General features: G+C 39.9%; 1 protein-coding gene across 1 annotated transcript in view; it reads left to right on the top strand.

The window, feature by feature from the left end:
• Positions 1-14,243, top strand: part of LOC130917040 (protein sel-1 homolog 3-like) — a 34,271-nt gene that overhangs the window by 18,734 nt on the left and 1,294 nt on the right. Inside the window, exons 9-24 of the mRNA XM_057838091.1 lie at positions 565-700; positions 766-888; positions 3,102-3,307; positions 3,384-3,563; positions 3,646-3,765; positions 3,840-3,980; positions 7,423-7,485; positions 7,654-7,827; positions 7,963-8,090; positions 8,173-8,256; positions 11,012-11,102; positions 11,178-11,265; positions 11,331-11,440; positions 11,535-11,662; positions 11,751-11,853; positions 13,950-14,243. The exon at positions 13,950-14,243 is cut by the window's right edge and continues 1,294 nt beyond it. Coding sequence (XP_057694074.1) covers positions 565-700; positions 766-888; positions 3,102-3,307; positions 3,384-3,563; positions 3,646-3,765; positions 3,840-3,980; positions 7,423-7,485; positions 7,654-7,827; positions 7,963-8,090; positions 8,173-8,256; positions 11,012-11,102; positions 11,178-11,265; positions 11,331-11,440; positions 11,535-11,662; positions 11,751-11,853; positions 13,950-14,033 — 1,959 coding nt within the window. The 3' untranslated portion in view covers positions 14,034-14,243. The remainder of the gene's footprint in view (positions 1-564; positions 701-765; positions 889-3,101; positions 3,308-3,383; positions 3,564-3,645; positions 3,766-3,839; positions 3,981-7,422; positions 7,486-7,653; positions 7,828-7,962; positions 8,091-8,172; positions 8,257-11,011; positions 11,103-11,177; positions 11,266-11,330; positions 11,441-11,534; positions 11,663-11,750; positions 11,854-13,949) is intronic.

A 14,243-nucleotide genomic window follows, 5' to 3' on the forward strand; every position in this document is an offset into this window, starting at 1 on the left:
TGTCACAGAAGCAATCATACATCACAAAAGCATAATGTAATATTTTCCCCTATCACTGCCTGACTGGTTTGGCCCTTCCTAAGTCAAGCTACTTTCTCTTTACTTGCAAATTCAGCCATTACCTCAGGAGGGGGTTGGGCGAAACCTTCCTTGCAAACCTGCCTGACTGGTTTGGCCCTTCCTAAGTCAAGCTACTTTCTCTTTACTTGCAAATACTTCTAGTGTTAATTCGCTTATGATATGTAACATTTTTGTACTTGAAGTACATTTTTTGTTCAATTTTCACACTACTTTCTGTAGGCGACAAAACTTTTGTCTTGCCAAAATTTGACCTTCATGTCTTCATTAAATGATAAATCTTTATTTCAGGGAAACAATTATATTTTTGTACATTCAACATCATTTGGGAGGGTCTTAGCTTTCACGTTAGCCATTTCTGAAACCAATTGAATAATTAAAAGTCAGGTTATTAGCAATTGTTTCTACAAAATGGATAAGCGACAAGACTTTTGTCTGGGACTGTATGTTCTGCATCTTATGATCATCGCTCTCCTCCACACACAGTCAGAAGTCTGTCTTCCCGCTGTCATCCGAAAACTGGATCTAACTGGATGGATGGACACCTGTCGAGAACTTTCTCTCCATGTAAGCCAAAGCATACGGTTCTACTCTCTCCTGGCCAAGCAAAACAAAGACTCAGGTAGTAAACCTCTTATTCCAATAGGACATGTTGTCAACATTCCTAAACAAATCTTTTTTTTTCAGCCAACAGTTTGGATGAGTTTGACATTGTGAAACGAAAAGATAAAATGAAGAAGTGTGAGTTGTGGGAAGGGGCGGTTCCGCGATATGTCACCAAAATTGCAAAGCATCTGACTTTCAAGCGTGGTAAGCGTTTTTACATTGACTACACAGTAACTCTGGCATAATACTCCTCAAAACTAAATTAAGCAAACGGATCAATACCCTTCCTACACTGTAAAAAAAATAAAACTTCCTATTGATCATGCTCACTTTTTAAGTAGACATAACTCAAATTCTCTTAAAGTGCCTGTGACACCATAAAGAAAGTCTTAAAAAGCATTAATATTGGAAGGAAAATCATATTTTGAGACGATTTGACTATATACAACAATTTGGCAAAGCGCAGATGATGAGAAATAGGAGTGGGAACCTCTTGGTACCTCACGATATGATACGATTTACGATACAAAATCACGATAACGATCTCACGATATGGCGATACAATGATTATCGATACATTTGTAGAATATCCTAGAATGATTTTCTGACCAACAACTAATAAAGAGAAAAACAAGCTTCTGCTGTGAATTGGAATGAGTTTATCACTAGTAGACGTCCAATCCATTTGAAATGGGAGGGTGGCAGCGAATGAACGAACGTCTATGCCACGTCTATGGCTGTCAGTGGCAGCCAATGCCAGGCAATCAGGTAATTTTGGGCCATTTAAGGTCATTTACAGTGGGGCAAATAAATATTTAGTCAACCACTAATTGTGCAAGTTCTCCCACTTGAAAAGATTAAAGAGGCCTGTAATTGTCAACATGGGTAAACCTCAACCATAAGAGACAGAATGTGGACCCCCCCCCCCCCCCCCCAGAAAATCACATTGTTTGATTTTTAAAGAATTTATATGCAAATCATGGTGGAAAATAAGTATTTGGACAATACCAAAATTTCATCTCAATACTTTGTTATGTACCCTTTGTTGGCAATAACGGAGGCCAAACGTTTTCTGTAACTCTTCACAAGCTTTTCACACACTGTTGCTGGTATTTTGGCCCATTCCTCCACGCAGATCTCCTCTAGGGCAGTGATGTTTTGGGGATGTCGTTGGGCAACACGGACTTTCAACTCCCTCCACAGATTTTCTATGGGGTTGAGACCTGGAGACTGGCTAGGCCACTCCAGGACCTTGAAATGCTTCTTATGAAGCCACTCCTTTGTTGCCATAGCTGTGTGTTTGGGATCATTGTCATGCTGAAAGACCCAGCCAAGTCTCATCTTCAATGACCTTGCTGATGGAAGGAGATTTTCACTCAAAGTCTCTCGATACATGGCCCCATTCATTCTTTCCTTTACACAGACCAGTCGTCCTGGTCCCTTTGCAGAAAAACAGCCCCAAAGCATGATGTTTCCACACCCATGCTTCACAGTGGGTATGGTGTTCTTCGGATGCAATTCAGTAGTCTTTCTCCTCCAAACATGAGAACCTGACGGGCCTGGACGTGTACTTTGTTCAGCAGTGGGACACGTCTGGCAGCGCAGGATTTGAGTCCCTGGCGGTGCATTGTGTTACTGATAGTAGCCTTTGTTATTGTGGTCCCAGCTTTCTGGAGGTCATTCACTAGGTCCCCCCGTGTGGTTCTGGGATTTTTGCTCACAGTTCTTGTTATCATTTTGACGCCACGGGGTGAGATCTTGCATGGAGCCCCATATCGAGGGGGATTGTCAGTGGTCTTGCATGTCTTCCATTTTCTAATAATTGCTCCCACAGTTGATTTCTTTACACCAAGTGTTTTACTTATTGCACATTCAGTCTTCCCAGCCTGGTGCAGGTCTACAATTTTGTTTCTGGTGTCCTTCGACAGCTCTTTGGTCTTGGCCACAGTGGAGTTTGGAGTGTGACTGACTGAGGTTGTGGACAGGTGTCTTTTATACCGATAGTGAGTTAAAACAGGTGCCATTAATACAGGTAATGAGTGGAGCCTCGTTAGACATCGTTAGAAGAAGTTAGACTTTAAAAAAATCAAACAATGTGATTTTCTGTTTTTGTTCCCACATTCTGTCTCTCATGGTTTAGGTTTACCCATGTTGACAATTACAGGCCTCTCTAATCTTTTCAAGTAGGAGAACTTGCACAATTGGTGGTTGACTAAATACTTATTTGCTCCTCTGTGTGAACATGGTGTTTATCACTTTCAATGGCAGTGAATGAGTTACCAACAGAAAATAATTTTGAGCGTCCGTTTTGACGAGGTACAATGCGCTGCTAGCCCTCTCAATCAAAATGGATTGAGTGTCTATCACCATATCGAGCAGAGCATTAGTTAAGATGAACGTGAACGTCATCTTTGCAGGTGGAGGAAGTGTCAGCCCTCAAGCCGTGGGCCGTACACTGTATCACCTGTCGCTTCACAAACTGCGTGGAGGGAGTGAAATGCTAGTCTTGGGTCAGATATTACCTATGCTCCTTAAAGCCGGCTGCTTGGGTAACACTGCAGCTCTGCATATTTCCTCAGTCCTCTACAGCATAGGTCAGGGGGTGGAGAAAGACCACAGTAAGGTCCGTTCTCAGTGGTCATCTTCAGTCACGTGGAGGCGAGTTCATGTAAGTCAATGAAAAACATGGTTTCGCTTAGGCATGGCTGCTGGCCCTGTTGGCGGCCCAGAAGGACCATCGGCTAGCTCTACTGCAACTAGGCCACCTGCACCTTCAGGGACTCCACGGGGTCTTCCCGGATGAGGATGTTGCCTATGCATACTACGCCAACATTGCCAAACAGACCACGCTGGACCGACATAAGCCCTCATCACATCAGGTGATAGTGGGCCCTCAGAAGTTGGTCACTTTTGTAATTTACCAAATAAACTACCCTATTTAATTTTTTTCCTGGACTTCAGGTGTATGTTGAAAACATTTACCTGCATGATGATGAGATCCTCGAACTTCAGACCAATGAACACCATCACATCTTCCAGTGGCTGGAGCATCAGGCGCATCAGGGTGTCCCCGATGCTGAAGTACCCCGACTGTTGTGTTTTGAAGAACAAGCAACACAGACCAAGGAAGTCATACTCCATCTTCATTTTTACAGGAATCCCTGGCTCGCATGCTTTTCTGGGGGCAGCAGGGAGTGTCACCCAACATTGAGGCAGCGATGAGGCACTATGAGCGAGGGGCAGTCAACCTCCAAAACCCTGCTTCCATGTATGACTTTGCTATCGTCCTTCTGCAGGTAAATTTCAAGTTTGTTTTGAGAGGTGAATTCATAGACTTCACTATCAGTTGACAAGACAGCTCTTACAGACATTGCGGCACGGCTACCCGTAGGGGGCCTGGCAAGGCAGAGCGTCGTGACAGCATTCACTGCGATAAACTCAAACTCTAATAGCGGATTTAGGTGGAAACAGGACGGATTTAGGTGGAAACAGGACAAAAGTTTGAGTGCATACAAGCAGGCAAGAGTGTCTCAAAAGTGATTTGGTGGAGGATTCAAGGTAATTATTATATAAAATAGCACCATGCATGCATTTTGAAATGTGAAAAAGAATAAATGAATGGAAAAAATTAGCGTGACTTTAGCTTGAAATATTGACGTAAAATGAATGATAACTGCCCAGTGTCAAGTTCCAATACATATCCTTAGGTAGACATTTATAATATTACCCAAAATAAGGACAGTACAGGAACTCACTTTAGTTGAAAAGCTTGCAAGGAGAAGGAGGGGAAACTGATTATAAGACCCTGATTATAAGACAGCAACCTCTTTTTCAAGACTCAAGTTTGAAAAAAGACTTTTTGAACACCAAATTAATTTCTATACAGAAAATAATTACAGTACATCTGAAACAAATGATTATAACAATATATTTGAGAGAAAAAGCATGTTATTTTGCCTCATTCAAATCTTAATATCTGAACATTTAAATATGTAACCTAAAGTGCAATCACATTCGTAAATGAATGGCTTCTGGTTTTTGAAATGTAAATAAACCAATCTATTGTGATAAAACAACAAAATTGCAATGACTGCATTAACCATCAAAGTGAGGTCTAATTGTAACTTTAGTCTTGAAACAAATCTGAATAAGGAAAAATATTGCAAGAAAATAATGCAAACTGGTTAAACGAGAGAAGCTGAGATCTGTCATGACAGAACATTACTCCTCAAGTTCAGCATTTGCTTCAATGATATCTGGCGCCATCTAGCGTCGTGAATGGTTCTAATGTCTAGACCCCGAATATAAGACGACTCCCACTTTTTCAGTCTCATTTAAATGCAAAAAACACAGTCTTATATTCGGGCCAATACGGTATACGTGTTTTATTTTATGAAACATTTTAAGCTAAAAATGACGAGGGCCAGATAGCCGGCAAGATGTGCTGATGCAATAATGACATCGGAATTCAACCTAAAAAAGTTGTGATTGTGATGCTAAATTTGCTTTTGTTGAGTAGAATTAAGATGATTCTGCACGCTTTCCTCGAGGTATAAGTTTCTGATGTGAAAATTGAGTGATTTATTTATTAGCTGTTGAAAACTTCAAGATTGTCAAAAACTGTCAAAATTGCACAAAATTAAAAAAAATCAAATTTTCGAATCGAAAAGTCAATATTTCGGGTAAAAATGATATGTTAACTATTGCTACTGATCCTGAAAATATAGGTGATTAACTCTGCATTTGGTGATTTTTGTGCATCTAGTGTAAAATCTGAGAATTTTTATAGCGATTTTAAGTTTTGTTATACTTAGATAAAAAAAGAATTAATCGGGATTTAATTACGGAAATGACTGAATTTTCTTATGCCGCTGCTAATGGAGACTCATATACAGTTGGGCAAATAAGTATTTAGTCAAACACTAATTGTGCAAGTTCTCCCACTTGAAACTATTAGAGAGGCCTGTAATTGTCAACATAGGTAAACCTCAACCATGAGAGACAGAATGTGGGGAAAAAACCCCAGAAAATCACATTGTTTGATTTTTAAAGAACTTATTTGCAAATCATGGTGGAAAATAAGTATTTGGTCTATACCAAAAGTTCATCTCAGTACTTTGTTATGTACCCTTTGTTGGCAATAACGGAGGCCAAACATTTTCTGTAACTCTTCACAAGCTTTTCACACACTGCTGCTGGTATTTTGGCCCATTCCTCCATGCAGATCTCCTCTAGAGCAGTGATGTTTTGGGGCCTTCATTGGGCAACACGGACTTTCAACTTTCTCCTCACCCCGTGGCGTCAAAATGATAACAAGAACGGGGAGCAAAAATCCCAGAACCACACGGGGGGACCCAGTGAATGACCTACAGAGAGCTGCGACCACAGAAACAAAGGCTGCTATCAGTAACACAATGCGCCGCCAGGGACTCAAATCCTGCACTGCCAGACGTGTCCCCCTACAGAAGAAAGTACACGTCCAGGCCCGTCGGCGGTTCGTTAGAGAGCATTTGGATGATCCAGAAGAGGACTGGGAGAATGTGTTATGGTCAGATGAAACCAAAATAGAACTTTTTGATAGAAACACAGGTTCTTTTGTTTGGATGAAAAAGAATACTGAATTGCACCATACCCACTGTGAAGCATGGGGCTGGAAACATCATGGTTTGGGGCTGTTTTTCTGCAAAGGGGCCAGGACGACTGATCTGTGTAAAGGAAAGAATGAATGGGGCCATGTATGGAGAGATTTTGAGTGAAAATCTCCTTCCATCAGCAAGGGCATTGAAGATGAGATGAGATGGCTGGGTCTTTCAACATGGAAATGGTCCCAGACACACAGCCAGGGCAACAAAGGAGTGGCTTCGTAAGAAGCATTTCAAGGTCTTGGAGTGGCCTAGCCAGTCTCCAGATCTCAACCCCATAAAAAGTCTGTGGAGGGAGTTGAAAGACCGTGTTGCCCAACGACAGCCCCAAAACATCCCTGCTCTAGAGGAGATCTGCATAGAGGAATGGGCCAAAATACGAGCAACTGTGTGAAAAGCTTGTGAAGAGTTACAGAAAATGTTTGGCCTCCGTTATTGCCAACAAAGGGTACATAACAAAGTATTGAGATGAACTTTTGGTGTTGACCAGATACTTATTTTCCACCACGATTTGCAAATAAATTATTTAAAAATCAACCAATGTGATTTTTTTTTTTTTTCACATTCTGTTTCTCATGGTTGAGGTTTAACCATGTTGACAATTACAGGCCTCTCTAATCTTTTCAAGTAGGAGAACTTGCACAATTAGTGGTTGATTAAATATTTATTTGCCCCACTGTATGCCTAAGGGAGGTGCCTGTTTTGGTTTTAGGTCGTTAGCGGCTTTGGTTTTGAAAATATTTTAAGTTTTTTAAAATAGGCCCCCTACGGAGCGGCTCCGCACCCCGTTTCCCGTCAACTGATAGTGAAGTCTATGGTGAATTATGGTTATCTTTACTGATATAACTCAGAATGCAAGCACAAAACAGCAGAAACCTGGACTTGACTGTGTGGTAACCACGACGTCAGCTGTTGAAATGTTTGCCACCACCCTCTAGTGGCTGTGTTGGGACCTTACTCAAAGTCATGAGTAATTCAGGCTCAACAGTGAGAAGCATAAATTCATAACAACAAAAATATATTTTTTCCCGCTTAAAAGTCAAGGTGCCGCGGCATTTTGATTTTATCTGATGGCATTATTTTCCCCAATATGTAGGGACATGGGGTTGAAAAGGACATTCCCAAAGGTGTCAAGTTCCTGCAAAAAGCAATGGACAAGGTTTGTTATTCATTCATTCCAAGCTTTTTGGATACATTTTTTTCCTTTTTTTCCTGAATAGATCATTTAAAAAAATCTTTCCAGTTATTGAATTGTGCAAGGTTACCATTAATGAATGGCTCATATAACCATTCCAATGGTTCCAATTGTCATTATTTGTTCCTTCAGGGTTTTGTCCCTGCCCTGAGTGCCATGGCCTGGTATTACGAGCGCTTTGAGCAGGACTACAAAAAGGCAGTGGTGCTGTGGGAGCAGGCGGATGTCCTCGGGAACGCTGACGCTGCTCTCAACCTCGGAGTTGTGTACTTGCTCGGGCTTTACCCAGGCAGAGACCCTGACCTGGTAGGAAGATTACTACATCCAGTGCTCAGCACCATTTCCACTTTTTAAGACCATACTTTGTGGTTAATTTAATAATTCAACATCAGCTATTAACCATTGCAGCACGTTTTTGTTCTCTACAATTTGTTCCTACAGTACATGGCCTTCCAGTACTTTCTAAAGGCTGCAAAGCAAGGACACATCAGGGGTGCGGTGGAAGTCGCAGGCATCTGGTCCACTGGGCTTTCCGGTCGTGTCAGTCGCAGTCCGTCGGATGCTGTCTTGTTGGCCCCTTTTTATTTTAGTAAAAATAGTACTTTATTTTCATGACAAAGCACTCTAAAACGTATTTCTACTTGATCACAGATGGGCAAAGTGGGCAGCTGAGCAAAATGGATACCTGGGCCGGCTGCTACGGCAAGCTCTGGATGCCTTTCTGAAACGTGATCTGTAAGTGCATCTTTCTTATTTGAGCAGATTAAAGCAAAGTAAAAGCTAATGCAAATATACAGTATACAGAGGTATGAAGAAGTATTTGAACCTTTTGGAATTTCTCACATTTCTGCATAAAATCCCCATCAAATGTGATCTGATTTTTGTCAAAACCGCACTGATGAAAAAACAGTGTCTGCTTTAACTAAAACCACCCGAATATTAACAGGCTTTCATGTTTAAATGAGGATAGTATGCAAACAATGACAGAAGTGGGAAAAATAAGTAAGTGAACCATCACATTTAACCCATTTCAACCCGCCGGTCACAATAGTGACCAGAAAACAATAATATTTTTTTAAATTATTTTTTTCTTTATTATTGATTACTGAAAGGGGGCAACCCGGTTTGGTAGTTTGCATGTCTGGGGAAAATTCGGGATAAAATGGGTTAATGTTTGCCCCCCCCCCCCCCCCCCGGCCTTTTGGCAGCAATAACTTCAACCAGACGCTTCCTGTAGCTGCATATCAGTATGGCACATCGAGCAGGACTAAACTTGGCCCATTCTTCTCTACAAAACTTCTGTAGTTCAGTCAGATTCCTGGGATATCTGGCATGAATCCCTGTCTTTAGGTCAGTGGTTCTTAACCTTGCTCAAGGTACCGAACCCCACAAGTTTCACATGTGGATTTATCAAACCCTTCGGAATTAGATTATTAAGTTCTTTTTGTCATTCAAAACCATAATGTCTAAGCTAGCAAGCTAATAATGTAGCAAATTCACGTTCAAAATTCTTCTCATTTTGACAGTATGTTTTATAAACAGGTCAAAATTTGAGACCACACTGCCCATTGGTCTGTTGTATTCCCTCATACCAAGTGTGAGTCGACCGTCACCTGAGCAAACCAGTTCCTCCTCCCACAAGATCGAGGACTAATAGTTAAAAGAAATGGATTGAGCCTGTAAATTGGGAGCAAACCAGTCCAAAACCTGGTCTAAACAGCAAATTTGCCTGGATTTAATCAGCGTACAAAAATAGGGCTCTGCATTCCTTTACCTTCGCCGAACCCCCTAGACTTACTCACCAAACTCCTGGGGTTCGCTCGAACCCAGGTTAAAAACCACTGCTTTAGGTCATGCCACAGCATCTCAATGGGGTTCAAGTCTGTATTTTGACTTCGATACTCCAGAAAGTGTATTTTGTTCTTCTGAAACCATTCTGAAGTTGTTTTACTTCTCTGTTTTGGATCATTGTCTTGTTGCAGCATCCATCCTCTTTGTAGCCTCAACTGTCTGACAGACGGCCTCAGGTTTTCCTGCAAAACATCCCGATTAACCTTTGAATTCATTCTTCCATTAATGATTGCAAGTTGCTCAGGCTCTGAGGCAGCAAAACAGCCCCAAATCATGATGCTCCCTCTGCCATGCTTCACGGTGGGTATGAGGTGTTGATGTTGATGAGCTGTTCCATTTTCCCTCCACACATGATGTTGTGTGGTACTCCCAAAAAATTGGTTTCATTAGTCCACAAAATATTTTGCCGAAACTTCTGTGGAGTGTCCAAGTGCCTTTTCATGAACATTAAAGGAGCAACAGTGTTTTTTTTTTTTTTTTTTTTAGACAGCAGTGGCTTCCTCCGTGGAGTCCTCCCATGAACATCATTCTTGGCCATAGTTTTACATACTATTATAGTTGATGTGTGCACAGAGATATTGGACTGTGCCAGTGATTTCTGTAAGTCTTTAGCAGACACGCTAGGGTTCTTTTTTTTTTTAATCTCTGAGTATTCTGCACTCAACTCTTGGCATCGTCTTTGGTGGACGGCCACTCCTTGGGAATGAAGGAACAGTGCCAAACTCTCTCCATTTGTAGATAACATCTCCGACTGTCGACTGATGAACGTCCAGACTTTTACAGATGGTTTTGTATCCTTTCCCAGATTTATACAAATCAACAATCCTTGATCACAGATCTTCAGACAGCTCTTTTGACTGAGCCATGATGCACATCAGACAATGCTTCTCATCAAGACAGTTCTTACCAGGTGTGTGTTTTATAGTGGGCAGGGCACCTTTAAACCACACATCACTGGTTGGGCACACACCTGACTTAAATTGTTTGGTAAAAATTGGTTTCAATTGCTCTTTAAGTCTCCTTAGGCAGAGGGTTCACTTGCTTATTTTACCCCCTTCTATTATTGTTTGCATGCTATCCTCATGAAATATGCAAACCTATAAATGTTCGGGTGGTTTTAGTTAAAGCAGACAGTTTTTTATGGGGCGCCGTTTGTAAAGCAGCACATGCTCAAAATTACGACAACATTTTCTCACATTTAGCGCCAAACAGTGTTTAAAACGTTGTGTGAAATTTTTAGTCACTTTTTTTTGCACATTTACAACATTATTTAGCAACTTAAATATTTATTTTTCAATAAAATTTTTTGGACCTGATTGTTTAAATCCAGAACTAAATATTTAATTTAAATCCTAAATTTATATCCTTTATCCTAAATGCTAAATCTTGAAACGGTTGGAACTCATATTTTTGTGCATGTGCTGCTTTACAAACGGCGCCCCATAGTTTTTACATGTGTGTGATTTTGACAAAGATCATATCACATTGGATGGTGATTTTATGCAGAAATGTGAGAAATTCCAAAAGTTTCAGATACTTTTTCATACCACTGTATAATATAACATGATGTTGTAACAAGACACAATACATTACCTTATGCTCCCATTCCAATACTTTTGAAGTGCTATCTTCTTTCCAGGTTCAGCTCACTGTTCTATTACATGATGGCTGCTGAACTGGGTGTCGCGGTTGCCCAATTTAATGTGGCGTATCTGTGTGATCAAAACAAGGCCAGTTCACAACACAGTTAACTTTCCACACTGTTCCACACTCTTATAGGCTATTTCTGCTGGGTTTATCCACAGGGGAATTTCCTTGAGCCTAGTTTTGCACTAAACTGCAAGAGAAGATATTATAACCTCACAGTCCACAATCAGAAGCCCGACTCTTATGGTAAATTTGGCTAGAGGACATCAAATTGGCAACTACAGTGAGTCGTTAACCTTGTTTGTGAGCAGCAATGCTGAGGATGGGTGACATGTGGTACGGCGGACTTGTAGACGGCCACAAGAGATTGGCATCTGCTGCCGAGATGTACAAACGGGCTGCGCTGAGGAATGATCCACAGGTCACATAGCAATTTTCCTTTTTTTTTTTTTTCATATTAGCACTTGTTTGTGTTTACAAGGATTCTATAAATACCTGTACATTTCCACTTGAAGGGATGGTACAACCTGGGGTTGCTCGTCGAAGAGGGCTACAGGCTACAAATGCCACTGCTCATTGAGCTCGGCCTTGCTCAGTTCTACTCAGAACATGACTTCGAGCTTCAAACTGCTTTGTACAAAAGGTGATCATGTTGAGGAATCATCATTAAAACGTGTATTTAATGGTCTGTCTGCTGACTAATTATTTTCTCTGCTTTGTCTCGCTGAAAGGTGTCGAGATTCTGAGAATTTAGACTCCTACCTGCCCTGCAGCCTGGCTCTCGTCAAAGTGTATCTACAAGTTTATCAAAAGGAATATAGTGCTACGATTAAGGTTTGTGTTCTTAACTTTTCAAGATTTGGGTTTGAAAGCTATTTCTGCCAATGAGTAATATACTTCCTACCTTAAATGCAGGTACAGTGATCCCTTGTTTTTCGTGGTTGACTGGGACCCGCCCCGCGAAAATAAAAAATCGCAAAGTAGAGGTGGGGCTTACTTACATAAAAAAAAAAAAAAAAAAAAAGTTTTTCTTTGCTGTGTTCAATAAATTTATCCAGATTTACCATTATTAGAAAGAGGTACACACAAGGCGTGTTTTCCCTTTTTTTCCCCAAAGTAATAAAAAGAAAAGAAAAAAAAAACTTTATATGTATATGGCGGAAAACACTCAGGTGACTTGAAGTTCCGCTCTGAGACCCCCAATTTAGCCAACTTTCAAAATTGTCCGATATGCATGTGTGATACATCATTGGAAAGCTTAAAATCTCAATTTTCTGGGGAAGAAAAATTTTTGATCAGGAGGGCATTTAAAAAACAAACAAAAAAATTAAACAGCAAAACCCTATCTGGAAGTGAGAGCACGCAAGAACAGAATTACAGACACCATGACTTTATCGAGACATGATCGCGTACTTACTTTGTTTCGAACCAAAAACCATGCAAAAACCAACGTCTTCAGAAGAGGCTTCCTCCTGGGGTGACAGCCATGCACACCAATTTGATGTAGAGTCCGGGGTATGGTCTGAGCACAAACAAGCTGACCCCCACCTCTTCAATCTCTGCAGCAATGCTGACAGCACTCCTGTAACGAGTCACATAACATTTTGGAGGGAAAATAACAAGCAGTAATCAGTTTGGACGTTTAGGGATGTACGTTGTTCCCATGCGGTGTACTCACTTTTGTTACCAGGAGTTTGGATATTAATGGCGTTATTTTGAGTTATTTTGAGGGGAAAATAAATAAACTCTATTATATAAGCTGCACACAGACTACTTTTTAATGTGTCAGAGTTTCATTTTGTCAGGATATACTTAAATATCTGCAGAAATGAGAGGGGTGTAGTCACTTTTGTGATACACTGTGTGTGTATGTGTATATATATATATCTATATATATATCTATATATATATATATAGATATATATATATATATCTGTCAAAATTATTGCGTTAACGGGCGGTAATTATTTTTTAAAATTAATCACGTTAAAACATTTGACGCAATTAACGCACATGCCCCGCTCAAACAGATTAAAATGACAGCACAGTGTCACAATGTCCACCTGTTACTTGTGTTTTTTGGAGTTTTGTCGCCCTCTGCTGGCGCTTGGGTGTGACGGATTTTTTTGGGCTTAAGCACCCTTGAGCATTGTGTAATTATTGACATCAACAATGGCAGGCTACTAGTTTATTTTTTGATTGATAATTTTACAAATTTTATTAAAACAAAAACATTAAGAGGGGGTTTTAATATAAAATTTCTATAACTTGTACTAACATTTATCTTTTAAGAACTACAAGTCTTTCTATCCATGGATTGCTTTAACAGAATGTTAATAATGTTAATGCCATCTTGTTGATTTATTGTTATAATAAACAAATACAGTACTTATGTACTGTATGTTGAATGTATATATCCATCTTGTGTCTTATCTTTCCATTCCAACAATAATTTACAGAAAAATATGGCATATTTTATAGATTGTTTCAATTGCGATTAATTATGATTAATTAATTTTTAAGCTGTAATTAACTCGATTAAAAATTTCAATCGTTTGACAGCCCTAATATATATATATATATATATATATATAACAATATGTAAAAGAAAACAATGATTTGTACATCTATTCATGCATATATCATAACATTTTAAAATAAAATACTGTATTTATTTATTTATTTATTTTTAAATTTTTTTTATTGGAAAAAAATCCGTGATGGACTGATGGTGCGGAGTTTGAAGTGTGAAGTAGCGAGGGATCACTGTACGTGAAAAAAGAAGTAACTTTTTTGTTACTTTGTTTTACCTTAGAGCTACACGTCCAACCACAAAAAAAAAAGAAATATTAAATAGTCCTAGTAATGAATTTTCTTGCTTGTTAATTGTCTCGCCATAATACTGTAATGCACTACTTTTCTATTAACAGTACGTCACCACGATTGTCGCAGCTGCGCCGGTTGTCCTACTGGTCCTCGGCCTCATCGCTCGACGTGCCTTAACTCAAAGCTAAGACACCGGCAACATTCTTAGCCAATTTTGCACATTGGTCATCTTCAAATAATGATGATTGCCCAAACAAATATATGTACAGTACTCTGAGCTTGAGTGTGTCTCCTGCTGTGTTTTCCCTCTGACTTTTAAATCAGGTACCACAAAAAAAAAAAAAAAAAAAAAAAAAAAAAAAAAGCTACAAAGCTCAAGTAGGTAGAGATCCAGCACA

Source organism: Corythoichthys intestinalis, chromosome 6 (genome assembly GCF_030265065.1).
Source record: "Corythoichthys intestinalis isolate RoL2023-P3 chromosome 6, ASM3026506v1, whole genome shotgun sequence".
NCBI lineage: Eukaryota > Metazoa > Chordata > Actinopteri > Syngnathiformes > Syngnathidae > Corythoichthys > Corythoichthys intestinalis.